This window comes from Arachis hypogaea, chromosome 17 (assembly GCF_003086295.3).
Source record: "Arachis hypogaea cultivar Tifrunner chromosome 17, arahy.Tifrunner.gnm2.J5K5, whole genome shotgun sequence".
Taxonomy (NCBI): domain Eukaryota; kingdom Viridiplantae; phylum Streptophyta; class Magnoliopsida; order Fabales; family Fabaceae; genus Arachis; species Arachis hypogaea.
This window is the reverse complement of record NC_092052.1, coordinates 122,504,191-122,531,508: the sequence shown is the minus strand read 5'-3', so window position 1 is coordinate 122,531,508 and position 27,318 is coordinate 122,504,191. Positions and strand designations below refer to the sequence as shown.

Below are 27,318 nucleotides of genomic sequence, written 5' to 3'. Positions count from 1 at the left end.
CTTCAAATTCTGAGAGATAAGAAGTTATATGCTAAGTTATCTAAATGTGAGTTCTGGAAGAGTGAAGTGAAGTTTCTCGGCCACGTGGTGAGTAAGCAGGGGATAGTTGTGGATCCTGCTAAGGTGGAAGCAGTGATGAATTGGGAGCGACCAACTTCAGTGACAGAGATCAGGAGTTTCTTAGGTTTGGCAGGGTATTATCGCAGATTCATTAAGGGATTTTCACAGCTCGCCTTACCTTTAACTAAGTTGACTAGGAAGGATACACCTTTTATCTGGACTCCGGAATGTGAAGAGAGTTTCCAGGCATTGAAGCACAGGTTGACTACTGCACCTGTATTGGTATTACCTGAACCAAGTGAATCGTTTGAAGTGTATTGTAATGCATCTCTGAAAGGGTTGGGGTGTGTTTTGATGCAGCACCAGAATGTTGTAGCATACGCCTCACGGCAGTTAAGGCCGCATGAGATGAACTACCCGACACATGATTTAGAACTTGCTGCTGTTGTGTTTGCTTTAAAGATTTGGAGGCACTACCTCTATGGTGTTAAGTTTCATGTTTTCTCAGACCATAAGAGTTTGAAGTATCTTTTTTAGCAGAAAGAGTTGAATATGCGTCAGAGGAGGTGGATGGAGCTTCTGAAAGATTATGATTTTGAATTGAATTATCATCCAGGAAAAGCGAACGTTGTGGCGGACGCTTTGAGTCGGAAGTCTTTATATGCAGCTTGGATGATGCTACGGGAGGAAGAGTTACTGAAGGCATTTCAAGGTTTGAATTTGGGAGTTAGAGAAGAATCTGGAATTTTGTGTTTGAGTCAGTTACAGATTTCAAGTGATTTTAAATCAGAACTTCTGAAGGCTCATCAAGATAGTGAAGCGTTATGTTAGGTATTACCAGCAGTTGAACAGGGAAAATAGTGGAGAGTGTCAGAAGGTCAGGATGGTTTATGGAGGTTCAAGAACCGGATTATTGTGCCTGATGTTGGAGACCTGCGACAAAGTATCTTGAAGGAAGCTCATAAGAGTGGATTCTCAATTCATCCAGGGAGTACTAAAATGTATCAGGATTTGAAAGCGATGTTCTGGTGGCCAGGTATGAAGAATGATGTGGCATTGCATGTATCTAAATGTTTAACATGTCAGAAGGTTAAGATTGAGCATCAGAGACCATCAGGGACCCTTCAGCCTTTAGAGATTCCACAATGGAAATGGGAGAGTATCGCAATGGATTTTGTGATAGGGTTTCCTAGAACCCGATCAGGTTATGACGCTATTTGGGTGGTTGTAGATCGATTGACGAAATCAGCTCACTTTCTTCCTATCCGAATAAGTTGCACAATGGAGGAATTGGCTCGAATGTATATCAAAGAGATTGTCAGGTTACATGGTGTGCCCTCTACTATTATATCTGATAGAGATCCCCGTTTTACATCAAGGTTCTGGGGAGCTTTTCAGCGTGCATTTGGGACTCAGTTAAGCTTGAGTACTGCGTATCACCCTCAGACAGATGGTCAGTCAGAAAGAACTATTCAGACCTTAGAAGATATGCTAAGGGCTTGTGTTTTGGACCAGCCTGCGAGCTGGGATCGGTATATGCCATTAATAGAATTTGCTTATAATAATAGCTATCATGCGAGCATCAGAATGGCTCCATATGAGGCTCTGTATGGCAGAAAATGTCAGTCTCCACTATGTTGGTATGAAACTGGAGAAAGGAGTTTGTTAGGGCCTGAAATGATAGCTGAAACGACTGAGCAGATAAAGAAGATTCGTAGTCGAATGCTTATAGCCCAAAGCCGCCAGAAGAGCTATGCTGATAAGAGGCGAAAGCCTTTGGAATTCGAAGAAGGAGAACATGTCTTTCTGAAAGTTACACCAACCACTGGAGTGGGAAGAGCTATTAAGACCAAGAAACTGAATCCTCGTTATATTGGACCGTTTGAGATTCTGAAGAGAATTGGACCAGTGGCTTATAGAATTGCCTTACCGCCGTACCTTTCGAATTTGCACGATGTGTTCCATGTGTCACAGCTTCGGAAGTATAATCCTGACGCAAGTCATGTTCTAGAACCAGAACCAATCCAAGTGAGAGAAGATCTAACACTCCCAGTAATTCCGGTGAGGATTGATGACACCAGTGTTAAACGATTACGAGGAAGGGAAGTATCATTGGTAAAAGTAGCTTGGAGACGAGCTGGTATCGAGGAACATACCTGGGAACTCGAATCAGATATGCGAAAGGACTATCCACATCTCTTTTCAGGTAACTATATTTGAATTTTGAGGGCAAAATTCTTTATTAGGTGGGTAGAATGTAAACCCCGGTTAAATTAGTAGATAATTAGTTAATAAATTATTTTTTAATAAGGAGGATTAGAAATGCAAATATTATATCAAAATAGGGTAGAGCTCATCGAAACGAGAATTTTGACACTAATTTTGAAGAAAACGGTCCAAGAATGGACCGAAAGGATCGAACCGGTTGAACCGGACCCGAACCGGGCTATCGGTCCAACCGGACCAGCCCTTTTAAGTGAACCCAAGCCTTTGTCCCCCTCATTTCAACGTGAACGAAGCTGAAAGCTTCAGAGGGAAAAGAAGAACGAGACATTCCCGTAAACCCTCACGTTAACTTCCGTACGCCGTAACTTCTCCGTTCGAGCTCCGATCGCCGCACCGTTTGCGGCCACGCGTTCACCGCGTCGAGCTCTACATTTCTACCGGAACAATTTCATAGGTAACTTGCTATTTCACTCTCAGCTTCATCTTCCCCCAATTTTCGAATTTTAAGTGGGAATATTGAATTTCTTTGATTTCTGATGTTTTAGGATCCAATTAGCTTGAGAGAAACGTTCACTCTTGCTTATGTGAAGCTTGGGTAAGGTGAGGATATGATAATTCTATTTTAATTTCATTAAATTTGAGCTTTGAGTATTAAATTGGGTATATATGTATTATGAATGTGTATTAGGTTGAAAATAAATAATTGGAGCTTGAAATTGTGAATACTGGAACTTGGAGGAAGTGGATTAGTTGAGTTTTGAGGGGCTGTTTTGGTTTTGAATAAATAGCTTTGGTCGTTACGTGGAAATCGGCTAAGGTATGGTTTAGGTTTCTTGCATTTAATATATAATGTTCTGTGAAAACTTAGGCTAGATGACCATTGGATAAGTTGGAATGCAGGTGTATGTTTAATGTTTAGTAATTTATCGATGAATATATTTGGTTGAAGTTTATTGGATAATTAGTTTTTAATTTTGGATGGTGAATGTTGTTATGTTAATTTGGAGAGAATTATGGTTGAATGTTATTGTTGATTAACTAATGATTTGGTGAATTATTGATTTGAGGTATAACTATTGTGGAGGTTGTTGTGATAATGAGGTATTTTGTGTTAAAAGCCTAGGATTTGTGAACTATGATCCTTAGTTGAATTTTGGTTGTTGGATTTGAATATTGTATGAGTTTAATTGTTGATTTGAAGTAGATTTATTGTGGTGATTGTTATGATGATGAGGAAGGGTATGTTGAATTGAAAAGAAAGCAGGTTTGGACCCGAAAAGGGTGGCAAAGTCCGAGTTTTAGAGGAGATGCTGCCGAAATTTTATAAAAAATTAGAGATTTTATTTAGATGATTATTTAAAAGAGATTTAGATTTAAAGGTTATATGGTTTGATTTTGAGTTATTAAGATAGTGAGTATGTTTTAAGTTTGAAGTTTGATTCTTAGAAAAGAATGAATTATGTTTTGAATTGAAACTATTGATGGATGGAATGGGAGGTGATATAATGAAGGATAAGGATTGAATATGTTTAATGTATGATGATGAATGAGATGCAATTGGGAATGATGTGGATGTTGATGAATTATAATTGAATTATTTATATGGCTTATGAATTTGAATAATCTGAGATACGAGATTCCCTGGATTAAGTGCCGTGGCTTGCCACCACGTGTACCAGGTTGAAAACTCGATACTCTGTTGACCCTACGACGTAAGTGTGACCGGGCACTATATAAATTCCCGGGAATGTTACCCCCATTGAGCAATATTGATTATTTGAGAAAAATCTATGCATAGACTCTTGGGGATGCACGTCGGGGGACAGTCTAAGGACAATTCAGACTTGTCGGGTTGGCTGGATAACCGACAGATGAGCCTCATCAGCCATAGGACAGGCATGCATCATATGCATATTACTTGAATTACTTGCTTGTGCTCTAATTGGGTGTGCCTATCTGTATTTGCCATGCTAAATGTGTATTTGTTACCTGCAGTAGTTGTAACTTTCTTGTGTTTGCCTTTATCTGTTTATTTGTCTGTGAAAATGCATGATGGAATTGGAGGTATGGAGGAATGGCAGTATGGGACTTAGATTTAAGGTTAAGTTAAGTTAGGATTAAATATTTCTAGGAAACCACCTTTTATGGCTTCTGTTTAATACTTTAAGCTCTACAATCTGAGTGTCGGCGTTCTAGGATTGCCTCTGGCATTCCCAGGACCTTATATATTATGTGTGTGGCACCTTTACCATACTGAGAACCTCCGGTTCTCATTCCATACTATGTTGTTAATTTTCAGATGCAGGTCGAGAGGCATCTCGTTAGGCGTCTGGACTCTTGAAGCGGAGTGGTTACTGGGATATTTTGTTATGCTATGATGTATATATATGTACTTAGTTTTCTCTCCGCATGACTTATTCTTTTTGATCCTCTTAGAGGTTTATGGAGAGGCAGGATTGTGTATATGTACTTTTGGGTTTTGGATATGTAGGTATATATATGTGTAAATATTCTCCGGCCAGTCTTGACTTCGCAGGCTGAGTTAGGAGCTTGATATTTTGTATCTTTGGCACTCTATTCCTACTTCTGTTATCTTATGTTTGACAGTTACAGTTTTCTTAGCATGCAAGTTAACTCGTTCCTTGAGCGTTGCGCTTTTATCTCGCGATTTTTATTTTCCCTATCCTTCAAGGCTCCTAGCATATTATAACTCTTCTGCTATTATATGTACTTATTTTATTTTAGAGGTCGTAATACCACATCACCTCTGTTTTACGACTTAAGCGTAAAGCTTTGTGTGGTAGGGTGTTACATTATGGTATCAGAGCAGTTCGTTCCTATAGAGCCTGAAAGACGGACTGATTGTACTTCTGTGCATTCTCTGTATATGTGTTTATGTGCTATTAGGATATCTGATTGATATATATGGCATAAACGTTTGTGAGCATGCATTTGGAACTTAAAGCATTAGACCTGTGATATTAAGACTGATCAACTTAATATCACTTGTTTAGTGTGTATAAGGACCAGATGTCGACTCGCAGATGCGGTCGCGGGCGAGGTAGAGGTAGGATAGGCATCGTTACTCCTAGCCCGGTAGGGAATGATCCAGTAGACTTTATGGCTACTCTGGGAAATATGGTTGTAGCTATGCAGGTAATACCCGAGGCACTGGATAATATGATAAATCAGGGTAATTACGGGAATAATAATGATGAGGATGGTCCTATGACACTTGCTATCTTTCTGAAAGTTCACCCTCCGACTTTCAGGAGAACCTCAAATCCCACTGACGCAGATAATTAGATTCAAGCTATGGAACGGTTGTTGCAGGCCCAACAGGTCCCTGAGGAGCAATGGGTTGAATTTGGAACTTATCAACTGCAAGGTGAGGCTCAGTATTGGTGACAGGGGACACGATGTATCCTGCAGGCAGGTGACGCTGTGATACTCGGGAGATTGGTTATCCAAGAATCATGTTTTACTTGATTGTTCTGAAAAGTCAGTACAGTTTATGCCGGAAGGGTCAGAAGCACCAGTTGTGGTGAATAGTTACTATTTGAATTCTATGATAGTAATCTGTTCTGGAACTGAATGTCAGGGTATTATGTTATTAACTGCGGGAGTATCAGGTGATGATCAGAGTTTAGAGCAAATTCCGGTTGTATGTGAATTTCCAGATGTGTTTCCGGATGATATTAATGAATTCCCACCTAACCGAGAGGTTGAATTTGTAATTGAGTTGGTACCTGGATCCGGTCCAATTTCAATTACTCCTTATAGGATGTCGCCTTTAGAAATGGCTGAACTGAAAGCTCAGCTGGAAGATCTGTTGGGTAAGCATTTTATCCGACCAAGTGTTTCTCCGTGGGGAGCGCCAGTGTTACTGGTAAAGAAGAAGGATGGGAGTATGCGGCTGTGTGTCGATTATCGGCAATTGAATAAGATCACTGTGAAGAATAAATATCCGTTGCCTAGAATCGATGATCTAATGGATCAGCTACAGGGTGCCAGTGTGTTTTCTAAGATTGACCTGCGATCCGGATATCATCAGATAAGGGTTAGAGACGAGGATATTCTGAAAACTGCTTTCAGAACCCGTTATGGTCATTATGAGTATACAGTGATGTCTTTCGGGTTAACTAATGCCCCGGCAGTATTTATGGATTATATGAACAGGATTTTTCGACCGTATCTGGACAAGTTTGTTATTGTCTTCATTGATGACATTCTTGTTTATTCTAAGATTGAAGAGGAACATGCTGATCACTTGCGGATTGTGCTTCAAATTCTGAGAGATAAGAAGTTATATGCTAAGTTATCTAAATGTGAGTTCTGGAAGAGTGAAGTGAAGTTTCTCGGCCACGTGGTGAGTAAGCAGGGGATAGTTGTGGATCCTGCTAAGGTGGAAGCAGTGATGAATTGGGAGCGACCAACTTCAGTGACAGAGATCAGGAGTTTCTTAGGTTTGGCAGGGTATTATCGCAGATTCATTAAGGGATTTTCACAGCTCGCCTTACCTTTAACTAAGTTGACTAGGAAGGATACACCTTTTATCTGGACTCCGGAATGTGAAGAGAGTTTCCAGGCATTGAAGCACAGGTTGACTACTGCACCTGTATTGGTATTACCTGAACCAAGTGAATCGTTTGAAGTGTATTGTAATGCATCTCTGAAAGGGTTGGGGTGTGTTTTGATGCAGCACCAGAATGTTGTAGCATACGCCTCACGGCAGTTAAGGCCGCATGAGATGAACTACCCGACACATGATTTAGAACTTGCTGCTGTTGTGTTTGCTTTAAAGATTTGGAGGCACTACCTCTATGGTGTTAAGTTTCATGTTTTCTCAGACCATAAGAGTTTGAAGTATCTTTTTTAGCAGAAAGAGTTGAATATGCGTCAGAGGAGGTGGATGGAGCTTCTGAAAGATTATGATTTTGAATTGAATTATCATCCAGGAAAAGCGAACGTTGTGGCGGACGCTTTGAGTCGGAAGTCTTTATATGCAGCTTGGATGATGCTACGGGAGGAAGAGTTACTGAAGGCATTTCAAGGTTTGAATTTGGGAGTTAGAGAAGAATCTGGAATTTTGTGTTTGAGTCAGTTACAGATTTCAAGTGATTTTAAATCAGAACTTCTGAAGGCTCATCAAGATAGTGAAGCGTTATGTTAGGTATTACCAGCAGTTGAACAGGGAAAATAGTGGAGAGTGTCAGAAGGTCAGGATGGTTTATGGAGGTTCAAGAACCGGATTATTGTGCCTGATGTTGGAGACCTGCGACAAAGTATCTTGAAGGAAGCTCATAAGAGTGGATTCTCAATTCATCCAGGGAGTACTAAAATGTATCAGGATTTGAAAGCGATGTTCTGGTGGCCAGGTATGAAGAATGATGTGGCATTGCATGTATCTAAATGTTTAACATGTCAGAAGGTTAAGATTGAGCATCAGAGACCATCAGGGACCCTTCAGCCTTTAGAGATTCCACAATGGAAATGGGAGAGTATCGCAATGGATTTTGTGATAGGGTTTCCTAGAACCCGATCAGGTTATGACGCTATTTGGGTGGTTGTAGATCGATTGACGAAATCAGCTCACTTTCTTCCTATCCGAATAAGTTGCACAATGGAGGAATTGGCTCGAATGTATATCAAAGAGATTGTCAGGTTACATGGTGTGCCCTCTACTATTATATCTGATAGAGATCCCCGTTTTACATCAAGGTTCTGGGGAGCTTTTCAGCGTGCATTTGGGACTCAGTTAAGCTTGAGTACTGCGTATCACCCTCAGACAGATGGTCAGTCAGAAAGAACTATTCAGACCTTAGAAGATATGCTAAGGGCTTGTGTTTTGGACCAGCCTGCGAGCTGGGATCGGTATATGCCATTAATAGAATTTGCTTATAATAATAGCTATCATGCGAGCATCAGAATGGCTCCATATGAGGCTCTGTATGGCAGAAAATGTCAGTCTCCACTATGTTGGTATGAAACTGGAGAAAGGAGTTTGTTAGGGCCTGAAATGATAGCTGAAACGACTGAGCAGATAAAGAAGATTCGTAGTCGAATGCTTATAGCCCAAAGCCGCCAGAAGAGCTATGCTGATAAGAGGCGAAAGCCTTTGGAATTCGAAGAAGGAGAACATGTCTTTCTGAAAGTTACACCAACCACTGGAGTGGGAAGAGCTATTAAGACCAAGAAACTGAATCCTCGTTATATTGGACCGTTTGAGATTCTGAAGAGAATTGGACCAGTGGCTTATAGAATTGCCTTACCGCCGTACCTTTCGAATTTGCACGATGTGTTCCATGTGTCACAGCTTCGGAAGTATAATCCTGACGCAAGTCATGTTCTAGAACCAGAACCAATCCAAGTGAGAGAAGATCTAACACTCCCAGTAATTCCGGTGAGGATTGATGACACCAGTGTTAAACGATTACGAGGAAGGGAAGTATCATTGGTAAAAGTAGCTTGGAGACGAGCTGGTATCGAGGAACATACCTGGGAACTCGAATCAGATATGCGAAAGGACTATCCACATCTCTTTTCAGGTAACTATATTTGAATTTTGAGGGCAAAATTCTTTATTAGGTGGGTAGAATGTAAACCCCGGTTAAATTAGTAGATAATTAGTTAATAAATTATTTTTTAATAAGGAGGATTAGAAATGCAAATATTATATCAAAATAGGGTAGAGCTCATCGAAACGAGAATTTTGACACTAATTTTGAAGAAAACGGTCCAAGAATGGACCGAAAGGATCGAACCGGTTGAACCGGACCCGAACCGGGCTATCGGTCCAACCGGACCAGCCCTTTTAAGTGAACCCAAGCCTTTGTCCCCCTCATTTCAACGTGAACGAAGCTGAAAGCTTCAGAGGGAAAAGAAGAACGAGACATTCCCGTAAACCCTCACGTTAACTTCCGTACGCCGTAACTTCTCCGTTCGAGCTCCGATCGCCGCACCGTTTGCGGCCACGCGTTCACCGCGTCGAGCTCTACATTTCTACCGGAACAATTTCATAGGTAACTTGCTATTTCACTCTCAGCTTCATCTTCCCCCAATTTTCGAATTTTAAGTGGGAATATTGAATTTCTTTGATTTCTGATGTTTTAGGATCCAATTAGCTTGAGAGAAACGTTCACTCTTGCTTATGTGAAGCTTGGGTAAGGTGAGGATATGATAATTCTATTTTAATTTCATTAAATTTGAGCTTTGAGTATTAAATTGGGTATATATGTATTATGAATGTGTATTAGGTTGAAAATAAATAATTGGAGCTTGAAATTGTGAATACTGGAACTTGGAGGAAGTGGATTAGTTGAGTTTTGAGGGGCTGTTTTGGTTTTGAATAAATAGCTTTGGTCGTTACGTGGAAATCGGCTAAGGTATGGTTTAGGTTTCTTGCATTTAATATATAATGTTCTGTGAAAACTTAGGCTAGATGACCATTGGATAAGTTGGAATGCAGGTGTATGTTTAATGTTTAGTAATTTATCGATGAATATATTTGGTTGAAGTTTATTGGATAATTAGTTTTTAATTTTGGATGGTGAATGTTGTTATGTTAATTTGGAGAGAATTATGGTTGAATGTTATTGTTGATTAACTAATGATTTGGTGAATTATTGATTTGAGGTATAACTATTGTGGAGGTTGTTGTGATAATGAGGTATTTTGTGTTAAAAGCCTAGGATTTGTGAACTATGATCCTTAGTTGAATTTTGGTTGTTGGATTTGAATATTGTATGAGTTTAATTGTTGATTTGAAGTAGATTTATTGTGGTGATTGTTATGATGATGAGGAAGGGTATGTTGAATTGAAAAGAAAGCAGGTTTGGACCCGAAAAGGGTGGCAAAGTCCGAGTTTTAGAGGAGATGCTGCCGAAATTTTATAAAAAATTAGAGATTTTATTTAGATGATTATTTAAAAGAGATTTAGATTTAAAGGTTATATGGTTTGATTTTGAGTTATTAAGATAGTGAGTATGTTTTAAGTTTGAAGTTTGATTCTTAGAAAAGAATGAATTATGTTTTGAATTGAAACTATTGATGGATGGAATGGGAGGTGATATAATGAAGGATAAGGATTGAATATGTTTAATGTATGATGATGAATGAGATGCAATTGGGAATGATGTGGATGTTGATGAATTATAATTGAATTATTTATATGGCTTATGAATTTGAATAATCTGAGATACGAGATTCCCTGGATTAAGTGCCGTGGCTTGCCACCACGTGTACCAGGTTGAAAACTCGATACTCTGTTGACCCTACGACGTAAGTGTGACCGGGCACTATATAAATTCCCGGGAATGTTACCCCCATTGAGCAATATTGATTATTTGAGAAAAATCTATGCATAGACTCTTGGGGATGCACGTCGGGGGACAGTCTAAGGACAATTCAGACTTGTCGGGTTGGCTGGATAACCGACAGATGAGCCTCATCAGCCATAGGACAGGCATGCATCATATGCATATTACTTGAATTACTTGCTTGTGCTCTAATTGGGTGTGCCTATCTGTATTTGCCATGCTAAATGTGTATTTGTTACCTGCAGTAGTTGTAACTTTCTTGTGTTTGCCTTTATCTGTTTATTTGTCTGTGAAAATGCATGATGGAATTGGAGGTATGGAGGAATGGCAGTATGGGACTTAGATTTAAGGTTAAGTTAAGTTAGGATTAAATATTTCTAGGAAACCACCTTTTATGGCTTCTGTTTAATACTTTAAGCTCTACAATCTGAGTGTCGGCGTTCTAGGATTGCCTCTGGCATTCCCAGGACCTTATATATTATGTGTGTGGCACCTTTACCATACTGAGAACCTCCGGTTCTCATTCCATACTATGTTGTTAATTTTCAGATGCAGGTCGAGAGGCATCTCGTTAGGCGTCTGGACTCTTGAAGCGGAGTGGTTACTGGGATATTTTGTTATGCTATGATGTATATATATGTACTTAGTTTTCTCTCCGCATGACTTATTCTTTTTGATCCTCTTAGAGGTTTATGGAGAGGCAGGATTGTGTATATGTACTTTTGGGTTTTGGATATGTAGGTATATATATGTGTAAATATTCTCCGGCCAGTCTTGACTTCGCAGGCTGAGTTAGGAGCTTGATATTTTGTATCTTTGGCACTCTATTCCTACTTCTGTTATCTTATGTTTGACAGTTACAGTTTTCTTAGCATGCAAGTTAACTCGTTCCTTGAGCGTTGCGCTTTTATCTCGCGATTTTTATTTTCCCTATCCTTCAAGGCTCCTAGCATATTATAACTCTTCTGCTATTATATGTACTTATTTTATTTTAGAGGTCGTAATACCACATCACCTCTGTTTTACGACTTAAGCGTAAAGCTTTGTGTGGTAGGGTGTTACAAACAAAACTTGTGAGGGCTGCATGCTCGTCATGCTGGTAGGACGCATTCAATGAGTATTAGTAAATTGAGCATGTCATTTTTTTTGTAGAGCATAACTTGTCCCCTTCTTCTGTCCAGGTACTATATTTTTAGTGGTTGCAATACGGTCAGCTTGACAACTGTCATGAGCAAGAGCCATGGCTTGTTGTGTGGACCTCGGAAAGTCTAGAAAATAAGGTGCAATATATTATTTCTGAGGTACTCATTTCTTTCTAGAAATTGGTTACTTTATGCCAATATGTCAGTGGATGGTGCTTCTGAGAGGCATCATGATGTTTCTTTTCTTTGCTAAATGGATGTTTTTAAATATGTTTTTTGATCTCAATTGTGTCAGGTAGTTGGGAATGACTCCGTTTTTTAAGGTTTTTTTTTTGAGTTTCTGGTTTTTGTGATAGTGATACTTGAGCATTTGATTTTGATCCATGATTCTTTTCATTTCTTAAATCAGGTGTGCCTCTTGACTAGAAAGGGTAAAAGTGAAGACGTAGAAGGCTGATCACCTCAATCTGAAAGGAGAAAAACAGCAAAAAAACACACAACAAAATCATGGATGAAAAGCTTCGGTTGCGCAAGGGTAAGCACGTATTTACAACTTAGCGTGTTAATAAATTGACTTCATTATTGTTTATTTGATTCACGCTATTTCTACAAACAGGGAAGCTCCGTCGGTATAAAGAGCAAGCAGGAAGCAATGGAAAGATGATCAACTGGAAGCACAACAAATCCACCTCCAACTAGAACATGCTCACGACATGCGGAGAGATAAAAAACTAGTCCGAAGGTGAGTATACGTGTATGGTAGTGTATGGATTAAATTCTGGATTAGCATAAGTAATTTTAGACAGTTGATTTCAATGTAATTGGATGTTTCTTTAAGTAACATAGGCAATGTGCATGAAACAGATAAGCAGGTCAGCAACAAAGAAAAAGGAGGGGGTTAAAAACGACTGACCACGTAGGTCCAACCCAAAACATCTGAGGAAAAAGATCTCCCAATGAGCCCAGATGATAGCGAAGACAATGAGCCTCTTGCTAAGAGGGGGTGCCGATTGTTTCACCAGGGAGTTGACCAACAGAAAACAAGTTCGGAGACTCCTGACGGCAACTTCAATCAGGAAAACACACCCCATGAAACAACTGACTCCAGAGTTCCCGATGCAGGCACACTTGATAGCACTAGTGCAACATCAAGAATGGGAATTCGACAAGCAAGTTTCCTATGCAAAACTCTTTTTTTGGTTCTATTTTACTCGTTAGGAAATTAGGAAATGTATGCAAACAAAAATTTTCTTTTCTCTAACATTGGTTGATTTTGACGCAGTAATCCTGATTTCTTGTCGATGCGAGACCCGGAGAGCAAAAGAATATGGGAATATCTTGAGCAACTTCAGTACATAGAGTCACTGCAGACCGTGATGCCAACTACTCCATCTTGCAAGATACCCCGTCAACCGAGCCACTGGATGTCACCCGGAATGACTCGGATGGAAAAGAATCCTACCCAGTGTACTCCTATAAAGGTGAATCCGTTGCTAAAGAGGCGAAAGCTCGACGAGAATGCTGAAGATCGAGTGCGACAATGGGCGGTCAATGCATTGTTGGGGAAAGAGAAGGCCGTGGCGTCGTATGAAGAAAGGCTACATCTAGTACTGCTCCAAGAGGACCTGTGCACACTGCAACCCCGTCGTTGGATCAACAGCAACATAAGTAGAACATAATAACACTTTGCTAGAATGAATGGAGTTCTTAATAAATATAATCTCTCATAAAGATGACCCTAACAAATTAAAATTGAACGTGCAGATCGTTCAGTGGATGTGTTTCAGTTTTAATGACTCGGAATCATCACGGTTTAATGATGACTTCTACTGTATTCCTCCAGGAATTTTGGTATGATTGATTTTGTGGATTTTTAGTGTTTAAGATTTGTGTCCTAAAACTAAATATGGTTGTTTTAATAGGAAACAGTGTTGCAAAAGAGGAACTTGGATTCTTTCAGGGAGATTCCTACCTTGAGTTATGTGGGGCTGGGTCCTCACTTCGGTGCCGATTCGAGATATTTTGACAAGGTAGAAGCTCCGAGGAGAAAATGGGTGAGTCAATGCATTAGATGACAAAAACTGTGTGGTTCTTGCCTCTTATTCTAGGTGTTTGTTGCCATTGAACGAACTAATGCTTGCATGTTACTGTTTTGATATGTTTGTTTACAACGCAGTGGTTTTTACGTGGATGTTGCTTCTGATAGGCATTATGATGTTTCTTCTCATTACCAATTGGATGGTTCTTGATATGTTTCTGAGTTTTCATGTCTTAAGCATTTGCGATTGCGTGTACTTAATTGAGTAGTGATTGACTTTTATTTTCTTAGATATTCCTCAACAGGTTTCATGTGTTAAGAATTTTGTGGCTGCATTTTTTTAGTGATGAAATTGTGGATGTCTCTGGTTCATTAAGCAATGCATTTTCTAATTATACAAAAAACTATATGGTTTTTGCCTTGTATTCTAGGTGTTTGTTGCCATTGAACGAACTAATGCTTGCATGTTACTGTTTTGATACGTTTGTTTACAATGCAGTAGTTTTTTCCGTTTGTATTAATCATCATTGGTGGCTGTATGCCTTTGAGGTTCCTCAAAAAAGGTTGTGGATACTGGATAGAATGCATTCTGGAGTGCATAATGATGAACGGTAAAAAATAGATGCTTATGCGGTAAGCATATACCACTCAATTAGTGCAACAACATCCTTAGTTGTTAACAATGTAGCATTGCTAAAGTGTAGTTGCTTTCTAGGGGAGAATTATTGAGACGTAGCTAAAGTGTCGATTCCCTCATATGAGCTCATGGAAAACAGCCTAACTCGTTTCTATGCCAGCGTCCCAAAACAACCTAATCGGTCAGTTGAACTGCCACCTATCAATAATCTTACTAGCACTTCACTTGATTTACATACTTAGTCTCGTGGTTAAAAATAATATTTCTATCTATACATGTAGCTGTGATGTGGTGTATACGTGATCAAGTTCATGCAGTACTGGAGTCTAGATAAACCTTTGTAAATTTGGACCAAGGTGATTTTAAAAATTCTATTACATTTAACTTGCACCTCTTTCTGACTAATTACTTTCTCACTTCCAAACCGCTCACACACAGTTATGCAATTCAGGACATTCTGCAGGAGTTTCGGAAGGAAATTATACTAGACATAGTGATGGATCCTCATAATTTACTTATTGGAGAGGCTCTAGAGGCATTGGACGACCATCCTATACGTCGCAACCAACCGAGACACAAGACTAAGGCGGTGAGATCACCCTTCACAGCACTGAGCCCCTTCACAGCACTCAGCACGAAGACCATGCTACAACGTGCGAGGTTACCCAAGAGAAAGCCAAGCAAGGGGGGAGACAACTAAAGAAGACAGATGCCTAGGTAAAAATCATGTAAACGTACAGTTGCCATACTGTTTCTATAGATTCCTTGTGTTAGAGTTGTGGACGTTTATATGGCATTTTTTGCCTTGCAGTAGTTTCGTGTGAGCCTGAAAAATTCTGTTTCACTGCAGGTATATGATTTTCTTTTAATGAAACTGTGAAGTTGCTGGTGACTTTATCCAAACTTTTAAGTGGATGGTGCTTCTGATAGACAATAGGATGTTTCTTTTCATTGTAAATTGGATGGTTCTGCATATGTTTTCTGAGTTATCACGTTCAATGCATTTGCGGATGCGTGTACTTAATTGAGAAGTGAATGTCTTTTCTTTTTTTAGATATTCCTCAACAGGTTTCATGTGTTAGGAATTTACGATGGTCAAGTAATTAGTTGTCAAGTTGTGGATGTCTCTAGTTCATTAAGCAATGCATTGTCTTATTATGCTATTCAGTCTACTCTGCTTGGTGTATATACCCAATTTGTTTATGATTATATTTGGGTGGCACTTCGTTCCATTAAGCGGCTTGATGTTAACTAAACGGAAGTTTATTTATTTTTTTATCCTTGTTTTTTATTGTTGTAATTGTTAAGTTGCTGGTACTTTAAGCAATGCATGGCCTTCTGTCGTAATCAGTATACTCAGCAAGTTCCTTTGTGTTGGCATCGGTGACTTTATCCAAGTTTTTAAGTAGATGGTGCTTCTGATAGGCATTATGATGTTTCTTTTCATTGCGACTTGGATGATTCTGGATATGTTTTTCGAGTTTCAAGTGTTACTCATTTGCAAATGCATGTACTTCATTGAGAAGTGAATGGCTTTTGTTTTCTTAGATATTCTTCAGCAGGTTTCATGGCGGATGTAATCCATTTGTTTTTTACAACAAAAAAGTAACACTCCGTGATCTTAAAACTATGACAGTGTCACAACCTAAAATAATTAATAATTAGATAAAAGATAACCACAGTTATCTTTTTACATCTTTTATTGAATGCGTCATAACAGAACCAATGCAAGTTACAAAGCAACAATCGTTAGAGGTTATTAATTTGTGTTAAAAGAACCACGAAATCTAGCTAAGTATGAGAAACTAACCACAGAAAAAAAATGAACAATCAAACAAAAGGATAACTATATATTCTCAAAAGAGTTCAACAGGGACATGAATCCACCACCATTCGATACATTGTAAGTAGTAGAAGCCTCAAACCCTTTCTCTACAGAACCATCATAATCATTATCTGTTTAAAGGTCAACAACATCCTACAAAATACACAATAGAAAAACAAAAACAACATATATGAATCAACAACACCATCCCAAAAAAAATTGAACTAGACCTCACGTCTATCACATACCGGATGCGATTTTCTCTTCCTTTTTTGCGTCGATTTCTTAATTGATTTGTCCAACTCTGCTCCAAGTCTCTTACTCTTCGGCCGTCCTTTAGTTTTAACTCTTGAAGGTCCCTGTATGTCATGTACAACAACACCGCCTGTGCTCTGTGTGGGCATGATATTCTGAGTCGCAGCAACAGTAGTCGAACGCATGCTGGCACGGTAATCAGTCAGCTTGGACTTTGCATCCCAAAGGGCAGATCGCAAGATGGATGCTTCCTCATCACAAGTAACGAACTCCTGAGCAACGTTATAAAACTCTGAACAGAAACGCATGAACAGGTTGTGGCTTTCATCGGTCTGAGCCACATCATGACTACTCTTAATGTAGGTGTGCTTGCGCATGATGTTCTTACTCCATTGAGGAAGAACATAGCAGCTCGGTACTCTGTGAACTCTGTAGTATGAAAAACAGCAAGGGTGTGGCAACACAATATACCAATGGATTCAAACTTGTTGCAGTCGCACCGAACCTCTTGACTCAATGGGTCAAAATCTACTGTGAAAGTACGGTAAACAGTCTTTTCACAAATTATCTTATGCTCATCCACTTTAATAAAAATTAAATCACCCTGTGGTTCAGTTGACCGAACCACGCAATCGATTTTTTTCCTTACCTCCAACTGAACATCCCTGAACATATTACTGGTGTATTCCCGCTGAAATTTTCTCTCGATGCCTGTGCTCCCTATACATGGGATGACGCCTTTCGAGTCCACAGCATCATTTTCCAGCTCCTTCTACTCCTTGTTTCCAAGTACATTGTCGTATTCATGGACAAACTGAACCAACCCACTCTTGCAATGCAGAAACCCCCCGTAAAATGCATGCATACTTTCACTCCGTTGTGTACTCCTTATACCGGCCCAAGATTCACTCTTGAAAAATATTGGAACCCACTTCCGTCGATTGGCATAAAGGTCTACATAAAAAAACAGAGCATAAGAGTGTCGGTTAGACACAACATGAAGACCGCTTTCAAAGAACTAAGAAAACAAATAAAAGAACATCCAGTTTCCTAAGAGAAAAATTATCTGTTTGTGTATTGAAAGGAACATCCACTGACTAGGTAAATAAGAAACATCGACTACACTCCTAAAAAACCACAACAACCCATTCAAACCGGCGAAATTACCAACAATGAATAAATAGGCAATATGCAACCAATATACGGGAGTTAAGTTAACGATAACGGACCTGTTAACCATCTATTCTAGCCTAGGTCGAATTTTTTGATGAATTCAGCCCAATCAACTTCAAAAGAGTCAGCAGAAGGAGAATTATACACAATGTGATTCATCTTAGCATTCAATTCTTCGTACCTAACATAACCTCCAAGCTTGAATTGTGCCTTCTTCATTATGTGCCAGATATACCATCGGTGAACAGTATCTGGTAGGACCTTCCTAATAGCACCGACTATGGCCTTACATTGGTCAGTGATGATCCCCTTGGTGCAGTCCCGACGCATCTCACACATTGCGTGAACTCCCACTCAAAACTAGGGATCTCCTCGCTCCCAAGTAAAGCACAACCGGGAAGAGTAGACTTCTCATGGTGGTTTACACTAACAAAGGATGCAACCGGTAGACCATGCCTGTGAAAATACCAACAACAAATGACAGACACAAAAACAAATTAAGAAATAACTGCTTTTGCGATTCACCCATAAGTAAAAACAGACCTGTTTCTTCTGTAAGTGGTGTCGAACGACACCACATCTCTGTAATATTCATACGAAGCCCTGCACCTTGCATCTACCCAGAGTGCGCTCCTGAACTTATTAGCATCGTCAACATCTATTGCATAAAAGAAGTTGGGATTGATCTCTTTCATTCGAACAAAATAATTCATCATCTCCTTAAAGTCCGCATTGTCATCAGCACATCGGAGTATTCTTGTGATGTAATTTCTGACATCCTTTTCTAAAAAACTCAGGTTTGAAGACCCGCCAACCTCGTTTGCCAGTGATAGATATGTCTTGTTGGGTCTTATGCCAGCCTCGTCGTTATCCGTAATGACGCACTTAGCATGCATTGTCAACTCCCTGTACTCAAGATAGTGGACCGCTTTCTCAGCCGAACAAGGGTGGGAATGCCTCAATTCTAATCTAGCCGCAATCCAACTTTCCTTCTCCCTGTCCAGCATGACATACATCCTTACTCTGCATCTCATAGCTGTAATTCTGTTTTCCCGAGTTGCTGCCTTCACCCGAGACTCCCGGTAACCTTCTTGCGTGCAGTGAATAGACTAATTAATGGGTATCTTTGATTCCTCCTGCGTCTTGTCAAATTCGTGTTCCTGGTTTTAGTTACAAACCCAACTTTCTTTGCATAATTTGCATAAAATTTCTGCGCCAGAGGCAACGAATCAAAACACATTCCTAAGAATGAGATTTCCTCTTCACTGATCCCACTATGATCCGGCAACTGTAATGTCAATTCACAAAACCAAATACGAATTAAAACTAGCATTAACACAAAAACTATAATGCGATGACAAACAATAAGGAATAATTCAAACCTTGTGTCTCAAGTCCAACTCATCCTTTCTCATCACAATGTCATCGGTAATTTCGTCGACCTTCAATTAAAGTCACCGGAAATTTTTTTTTTATCAACTTAAGATCTTTGCTATATAATGAATCACTCCAATAAAAAAACATAAAAAAATAGTGCAAACATATATGGGAATCAAGCATACTTTATCGTAAAAAATATCTAATTAGCATGAATAAGAAACATTCACATAACACATTGTCATTAAATTTCATACAATGCAGGACCAGCCTATCCAACATACCTTAGACTCCTCTTGAATAACAACTTCACCTACACTCAATTTTTCATTCCCTTCGTTTGAATTGATCAATGTGCTATTCGATCCGCCTTCCGGGGTTGAGAACTCCATAGACGTTACTCTTTTTCGAAAGCTTTGAACCGCGACGACAGCTTCTTTGTGCGGAAAATGCTACTTGTGATGGTCTTTGCGGGAGAACCACGCTCACGAACGTCATTATCAATGGCGGCACACACCGAGGAGAAGCGACGAAGGAGCCACATGTTGAATGATTCGATGGAGAGGATGGAGGCAATTGATGAGAAGAAGAGTAAATTATTGCACCTAAACCCTAAACTTGCACTACGATCAACCGCAGCACCGCTAATGGCATTAAGGACCGAGGATTATCATTAAGGGAGCACCATGAGTATGCCTTGGATGGAGGTGGTTAATGTCTTTGCTGTTTGGATGAGAGTTCAGATGCACCACAACCGTAGAGAGGGAGAGAGAATGAAAACTCAAAAGGGTTGTGGGCTTTCACCATAATTTCTGTCAAGAGATTCTCAACATATCCCTTCAAATCTGATTTTGGCATTAAAAACCATTAATAACAAATATTTAAATTATAAATAATAAAATTAATTAAAATAATTATAATTAATTAAGTTAGTTTTATTCTTAACTTTTGTTGGTTCATATACTTTTCCTTTTATTTATGTCTCACAAATAAAAAAACTAAACTTGTGAGGTATTGAGGCGAGTATTCTCGAGGTTAAGTCTTAACACACGACATGACATACATTTGTCATTGAATTAACGAGTGTGACAGCGATGGTGGCATTAGTAAACTATGCACACATACACCACTGACACTACTATTTCCCACAAAAATGGTGCAACAAAGAAGCAGTTGACAAAGCTCATCATCCTTCTCCATCCAGCTGCCTCGTGCGGCACCCTATTCTCCACACAGTTCCACGTGTCACTCTCCAATTCCCACTCCATGCACGTCGCCACGTATCACAAAAATCCCATATCTCACCACCATCACGCCATGCATGCCTCACAAAAACAAATCACAAAAACAAATAACTAACTCACTCTCGAGATCTGAAATTAATAACAGAAAATAATGGTGAAGCTAGCATCGGCGAGGGACTTCCGTACGTACGGGCCGGGCCTCACCAGAAACCGTTACGAGTACATCAACGCGGGGCTTTACCTGTTTTCCACCGTGGTCCTGAGTTGTGGTTTCGCATCTCAGTTTTCTTCCGAGGCTTCTTCGGGGCTCGTGGTTTTCCTCATTGCATTGGGCCTCATGTTAATCGTAAACTTTCATGACCTTATGGCGCATCTTGTTCCCATTGATTTCCGCTTTCAGTTGATGGCTTTTGATCCTCAGCTCGCCTTCGTCGAATTCGCTGTCCCCCTCTTCAACATGCTCGGAACGCTTCTTACTTTTCTTGCCGTTTTCTTCATTTTTCTTCAGGTACTATTGCACTCAAATTATCTTAATTTACATTTCTTAATTGTAGTTCGAATAGCTAGGTAACATTAGATATAATAAATTTGTAATTATAAATGTAACATCTATAAAATCAGACTTTAAGTAGTTAAATAAGGTAATTTTAGGTTACAATAATGCTACGTATATAAAATAAATTCAAATCAGCTCTGATTGTGTAGCAAGTGTTTTTTTTTTCCTTTAATATTTGTAATCTGTGGAGGGAAATGCAGGAAGAGAAAGGACATGGTTACTTCAAATTGGAAAAGCATGCTCTGAACATGTTGGTTGCTGGTCCTGTACTATGGGTGGTGGGATCGATTCACAATTCATGTCAAATCTACGAGAGAGCAGATGGTCATGTTCAAATCTTGCAGCAATGTGTGTATATCCCCTTCTTGATGGGGAGTATGTTGTTCATGATTAGTTCCTGCCTCAATTATATTGAGCAATCTAGAGTGATCCACCATGGCCTCGGCTTACTTGTAAGTATAGCCTTCAAGTAGTGACTAATTAAGTATCAAAAATGCTATTTGTACACTAAAATCAGTCACGGGGTATTTTTGTATTGATATATGTGTAGTTTAATTTATTCTTAACGTGTATTTTACACTAGTAGTAGCTAATTTTAGTGGACGCCTAGCATAATTGATTAAGTATTCAGCAATCAATACGCCATAGCTTTGTTTAATTGCAATATTAGTTTTGAAAGAAGCTTTTAATTTACTCTCATGTTTTAGATACAGTATGTTACTATTATAGGAATATTATGATTTATATATAATATGATTGACAATTGGTATGAGTGTATATCTATCTTATGAAAACTCTCGTTTTAGGAGAATTTGTTGTGTAGTTATGACTTTTGATACTTAAACCGATCTTAGTTGAATGACATTTACAATTAAGTGTAGGTCTAAAATTGAAATATAACTTAATAGGTCAAATACTTTTTCTGTTTTAGTGATATGCTTTCTAGTTAATGTCCTAATAGCACAATGAATTTAAAAGGAAAATATATTTGTTATTAGATTATTATACTACAAATCACACTTCCATGCATACACATGCGACAAGGAAACCTATCTAAGTATCTAGCTACTTGATGAGAAAGATTTTGGCATAATGTTGAACTGGTAGATCATCTTATCTAATTTGATAGGAATGAACTGCTAAATTGGAAAATGAATCATGTACTAACTAATCCGAGTCAATTATTAATGTTGATACTGTGGCAGGGTAGGGATTGGATCTGGTTAGGAATCTCGGGTACCATATTTTTCTTCATTGGTGGATTGATAAATGTGGTGAAAGTGTTCAAGATGCAACAAATGAATGGTATGAGGCTGGAGAAGCTGCGAGGTGGAGCACAAGAGCAACTAATAAGGGCGAGAGAAGGACATGTTCCCCTGCTTTCAGAACATCATCAAATAAGAATAAGACATAATCCACCACCTGAAGAAACCAAAGTTTCAAAGCCTCTTCCTACTCCTTATAAGGATGTCCTTCTCGGTCAAACTAGATCATGATTATTATATTGATGATGCTTATTTAATTTCTTAATGCTTAATTATAATCATGAGTTCATCCCCTTCTCTTTTGTGCTCCTCTCTGTTTTTCCTCCTTGGGGAGCTAGCCGCCTCTTACATCAAATTCTGCGTAGGTTTCTTGAGGCGAAGAAATGCTACACGGCCATCATAATTTATTGTTTTTGGCCATCAATGTTTAAAAATATGGGATAAAGTACGTTGTTAGATTACTAGAGTAAGAAAATATATATAAGAAATTGAGTTGATGGTAAAGAGATGGCCAAAAACTATAAATTCTAATGGTCTTCTATCATCTGATAGTCCTCAATCATTTCTCTTCTTGAGGTTATATTGTAACGGATATTGGATATTAATTAAAACTGATGGACTTTTGGTCTGCGTACAGTAGTTAGGATCGGATAAGATAAAAATACGGATATATAGTGTTCTAAATTGGAAATATGTACCTGATAGCATGTCCTAGTACACGAATTTTCTTTCTTTGCTGGTAATATTTATGTCTTGTCTCAATTACAAAAAGGCAATTTTGGGTTATAATCTTGTAATAATCTTGTACCAAAAAAATGTCATAATCTATGAATGTAATGGTATCCATTAGGAAGTTTTATGATCCATAATGACCAATGCTTATAGCATAAATTGGTTTTCCATACTCCTAGAGGAAGATAAAAGCATTTGTATTCACCATCTGTACATACGTATGTGAAATAGCTGGCTACTGTATTTGTTGACGAATAAAAGTTGCTCTTAGCATACAGTGATTACTCAATTCAAGCATGCAAATATTTTGCACTTCAAGTTATTCAGTTAGATACAATTGCAAGCGAAGAAAACAGAATTTGAAGGGCATTATGTAGTTGCCATTTGAGTAAAAACTCAGCAAAGACCAGTGAATCAGCTTTTCCCTGCCTTGAGATTAAGATAGAAAGCAGAATACAAGAGCTAGAGAGGAATACGAAAAATGCTTGAGTTGAGAAATAACTACATAAACCTGGTGCTATTTTTTTTTTTTTTTACAACTTTTGTTATTTCTGGATGATGGAAACATTGATTTGTTTTTGTTGGGAATAAGTAGTATGACCATAATCCAATCAATCACGTGTCAAATAATTTATTATTATTATTATATTAAAATGTTAATATAATAACGTCCTTGATTAAATTTAGAGATTTATCATTGTGATAGTGATCACAATATTGAGAGATAAATTTTTTATAATTTAATCTAAATTGTTCTTGGTCATAGGATTATTAAAAAGGACATTAATAATTCGGAAAGATCAATATATATATAATGATCTTCATTGGATGAAGATTAATAGATCTCATTTATTAAATTATATATATATATGGTGCATATAGAGATATGACCATTGAACTGACTCATTTTAAGAATTCCTAATGGTTATAATTACCGTATATTTGTCAATAGGATATTCTCAAGATGAACACAGTAATAGAGTTTCCTTTGACCTGCGACTGTCATAGTAATTAACAATGTATTTATTATACTTTGATTCCGGACACCTAATACCCTAGGGTGCTAGTTGAATAGATATTGGGTATGATTTAAATACTTGTAGAATTAATGATTAGTCAATAAGGAATCCGTCAACTCTCGGTAAAGAGTTTGAGCTCTATGATTATAATGACTGAAATGAATAAAACCTTGGACAAGGGGATTGAATGAATGAAGAAATGAGTTTCTTAGGTCATTCACAGTTCATTATAATAATGGTAACAAGTTAGAGTTTGACAATTAAACCATACTCTAAAGGTTAACCAAGAGCTGGAAAGATGGAAGGAATTATACTTTGTTCTTCTAAGGTTCTTAGTAAAAATATGTTACTTCGTACTATCGGGTCGTTGAGGAGTGTTGCTAGACGCCAACCTTGATTAGTAAATTTAGTATGACTAATTTACTACCCGCTTAGTATTGAACCTATGGGGTCACACACTAACGAGCGTTCTAATCTTTGCTGTAGAATTATTTAATTATTAATTTGATTTGATCAAATAAATAATTATATTAATTCAAATGGAATATTATTATATTTTTTGCTAGCACCAAGAATATAATAATAGTATGATAATTGAGAATATTATATGAGATTTGAGAATAATTAGTTATTCTATTTCTAAACTTGAATTCTAAATTTGGATGAGATCCTAACTGATTCTGTTTCAAATTAAGTTATGATATGATTCATAAATTTGAAATATTCAAGTTTAAAATAACAAGATATGATTTAAATTTGAATTGAGAATCAAAATTTAAAATCAGTAACAAATCTCATACTATATATATGTATGCCAAGAGTAGAGGAATAAAAAAGAGACGAGAATAAAACACAAGGGTTTTATTCCTTTACCTCTACACACATAAATGTATGTGAGTCTGATTCTTGGAGAAGAATTTAATGGCGTGCAAAGAGTTGCAAGAGGTTTCTCAATTTAGATCAGATGTCCATTGGTCAAGGAGTTGACAGCAAATGTTGGTCTCGGTGTGGATACGCATAGCGCTTTCGTACCATCGAAGGAGAAAGTGATTTTTACTAAAGCGTCTAAAGGTATTTAGATCTGATCTATATATTAAATTATTGGAATAAAATTTAAGCACAAAATAGATCTTTAGGATTACTTTATTTTCTTCCGCTGCGTGTGTTATGAACACATAGTAATCCTACAGTGGTATCAGAGCTTTGGCTTTTTGTGTTTAAATTTTATTCCTATTTTCTTAAAATTTGTGAATTAATAGGACTAATTTTAAAAAAAAATTTTAAACATGTGATGTAGTTATTTTCATTGAGATGATTTTTTAATAAATTAATAGTTAATTTATTTGAAGTTTGATTATTTAATTGTGATTAAATTATCATTCTTTTAATATAAAAGTTATATTTATAATCAAATATTTTGTTTGATTTTATTTATATATTAAATTTTATTGTGATTTTGATCACAATAAAAGGAATAAGATGCAAAATATATTTTATTTATTTCTTATATATATAAGTGTATATATAAAGGTCAATTTTGATTTGATAATTTTTTAAGGCTAAATGTTAGTACATGAAAAATCAAATTTTGATTTGATTGATGTGTTTTGAACACTATAATTTTAGAAATTAGTTTTCTAATATTCTTGATTATAAAGAGCGGCCTGACAACCAGGAGTTTTATTTCAAGATAATAATCAGTATATACATTTGATGTATTAAGGATTAAATTTTATATTTTTTCCTAGACAACCTGGGAGTATAAAAATTTAATCCAATAATACTGGTAGAAATTCTCTAATAATAGAGATAAGTCCTAAAAGTTAGGATATTGTCAAAAATAAATTTATCTCTTGTTTACAAGGAGCAACCTGACAACCAGGAAACTTGTACTCAAAGATAGAATTTATTTATGCATATGATGATGTATAAGAAGAATTAATTTTATACTTGAACTTAGACAACCTAGGGGTATAAAATATAATTCAGTTAAATAATTGATTGACAACCAGATAATTATTTAGGATTATAATTGTATGTAATACAATTTAATCATATTTATTTGGAATAGGTATGAGTAACAACTTGACAACCAAAGTACTCATTCACGATTCTAAATAATTTTGTCATAAATATAGATTTCTTATTTACTTTCATATTTTAAATTTTTAAATATGTCCATCTTTCATATGGCATACTTGAAAGTAATAAATTGGCTATACATTGAGAATTGTTCTTATGTATGAAAGGGTTATCATGGACATGATAATTCTATTGAAATAATATTGTCCAATAAAATTAGTGATGGAATAGTGTGAAGTATCTAAAATATTATTTTACTATAATATGGGTTATTTTGACAACCATGAATTCTAATTTCAAAGACAACCTACTATTTATTATTGAACATATTGAAAAGATGTATGGTGCCCAAAATAAGATAGTATGACTATCAAAGATTTTATTTAAACTAGTGGGAGTATTGGACAATATATTTTGAATTAAACAACTTTAGAAGTTGGAATGCCATTAACCAAATGACTTTAGCGAGAATTGTTCTTGCAAGCATTTTTACAGATTTATTTTGTTACAAATAATTTATAAATGGCCTTAATATGATTAAAGTTTGTGATCTTTTTAGAAAAATTCAACATGAGCATTGAGGATGCGAATCAAAATTGCTCTTAAGGGTTGGTTTGACTAATAATAAAAATATGGAGTATTTTTTATAAGAGTTTTAAAGTAAAATCTCTAATATCTAATTGATATTCTATTAAATAGAGAATGAGATTCTCTCCGTGCATAAATACTAGTACTCTATGTACTCCATCATGTTTAAGAAACATGAAATTTGATTTAGTTGAATATCACTATTTGTTAAATATTTATACTACATTTTAGAAACATGTCTAAATTAACAAATTTCTCATTAAATCAATTTTTTACTCATATGAGATATGGAAAAGGCATAAGCTGAAACTCAAAAATATTAGAGTTTGGAGATGTCTTATATGTGTTAAGAGATTGCACAACAATAGAATTGATATTAGGTCCAATAAATGAGATTTATTGGTTACCCTAAAGAAATAATAAAATTATTTTTATCACTCTTCTTATGACAAAGTGTCTGTGATAAGAGGTTAAACTCCTTTTTAAAAAAGGGATTCCATCTTAAAGAAAGAGTGGAAGTACAATTACTTTTATTAGAATTGTATACCACTCAATAGAGGATATACTTTCTCTTCAAAGTATAAAAAGTTTGATCGTCAAACTAACTTTTTGAAAAAATAGCCTATTTGTATAATGATACAATTCTATAAAGATAGATCTAATGGTTACTTAGATTTTTTATAATCATGTTCAATAAGGATTGTCCTTAAAATACAATTATGCACTATTGTAGTGGGAGATTTCATGTTTTAAGAAAACGTGATATTTATTATGCACTAGA

The 27,318-nt window shown here is 37.0% G+C and overlaps 3 protein-coding genes and 1 long non-coding RNA gene across 8 annotated transcripts; 3 read left to right on the top strand and 1 right to left on the bottom strand.

The window, feature by feature from the left end:
• The first annotated feature begins 1,642 nt into the window (after positions 1-1,642).
• Positions 1,643-4,902, top strand: LOC140181057 (uncharacterized). 5 transcript variants are annotated; one of them, XR_011875649.1, is made up of 4 exons: positions 2,561-2,740; positions 2,832-2,881; positions 2,975-3,103; positions 4,586-4,902. XR_011875649.1 is itself a non-coding variant. In XM_072223498.1 (2 exons), the coding sequence occupies exons 1-2, from the start codon at positions 1,648-1,650 to the stop codon at positions 4,609-4,611; spliced, it is 645 nt and encodes a 214-aa protein (XP_072079599.1). In that variant the 5' UTR covers positions 1,643-1,647; the 3' UTR covers positions 4,612-4,902. The 5 variants fall into 5 exon arrangements, 1 of the variants encoding a protein (XP_072079599.1); XR_011875648.1 differs by having other exon boundaries at positions 2,832-2,886; XR_011875650.1 differs by lacking the exon at positions 2,975-3,103 and having other exon boundaries at positions 2,832-2,886.
• A 4,226-nt stretch (positions 4,903-9,128) lies between these two features.
• LOC140181056 (uncharacterized) lies at positions 9,129-11,470 on the top strand. The gene is made up of 4 exons (XR_011875647.1): positions 9,129-9,308; positions 9,400-9,454; positions 9,543-9,671; positions 11,154-11,470. It is a non-coding gene; the product is annotated as an uncharacterized lncRNA (long non-coding RNA).
• A 6,276-nt stretch (positions 11,471-17,746) lies between these two features.
• LOC140180732 (protein FAR-RED IMPAIRED RESPONSE 1-like) lies at positions 17,747-18,690 on the bottom strand. The gene is made up of 3 exons (XM_072222013.1): positions 18,218-18,690; positions 18,010-18,130; positions 17,747-17,887 (listed from the first exon to the last, which is right to left on the bottom strand). Exons 1-3 carry the CDS (start codon positions 18,688-18,690, stop codon positions 17,747-17,749), a joined length of 735 nt encoding a protein of 244 aa, XP_072078114.1.
• Positions 18,691-20,374: 1,684 nt separating this feature from the next.
• On the top strand, positions 20,375-22,744 carry LOC112767250 (uncharacterized). The gene is made up of 3 exons (XM_025813132.3): positions 20,375-20,803; positions 21,052-21,303; positions 22,057-22,744. The coding sequence occupies exons 1-3, from the start codon at positions 20,447-20,449 to the stop codon at positions 22,345-22,347; spliced, it is 900 nt and encodes a 299-aa protein (XP_025668917.1). The 5' UTR covers positions 20,375-20,446; the 3' UTR covers positions 22,348-22,744.
• Positions 22,745-27,318: the final 4,574 nt, after the last annotated feature.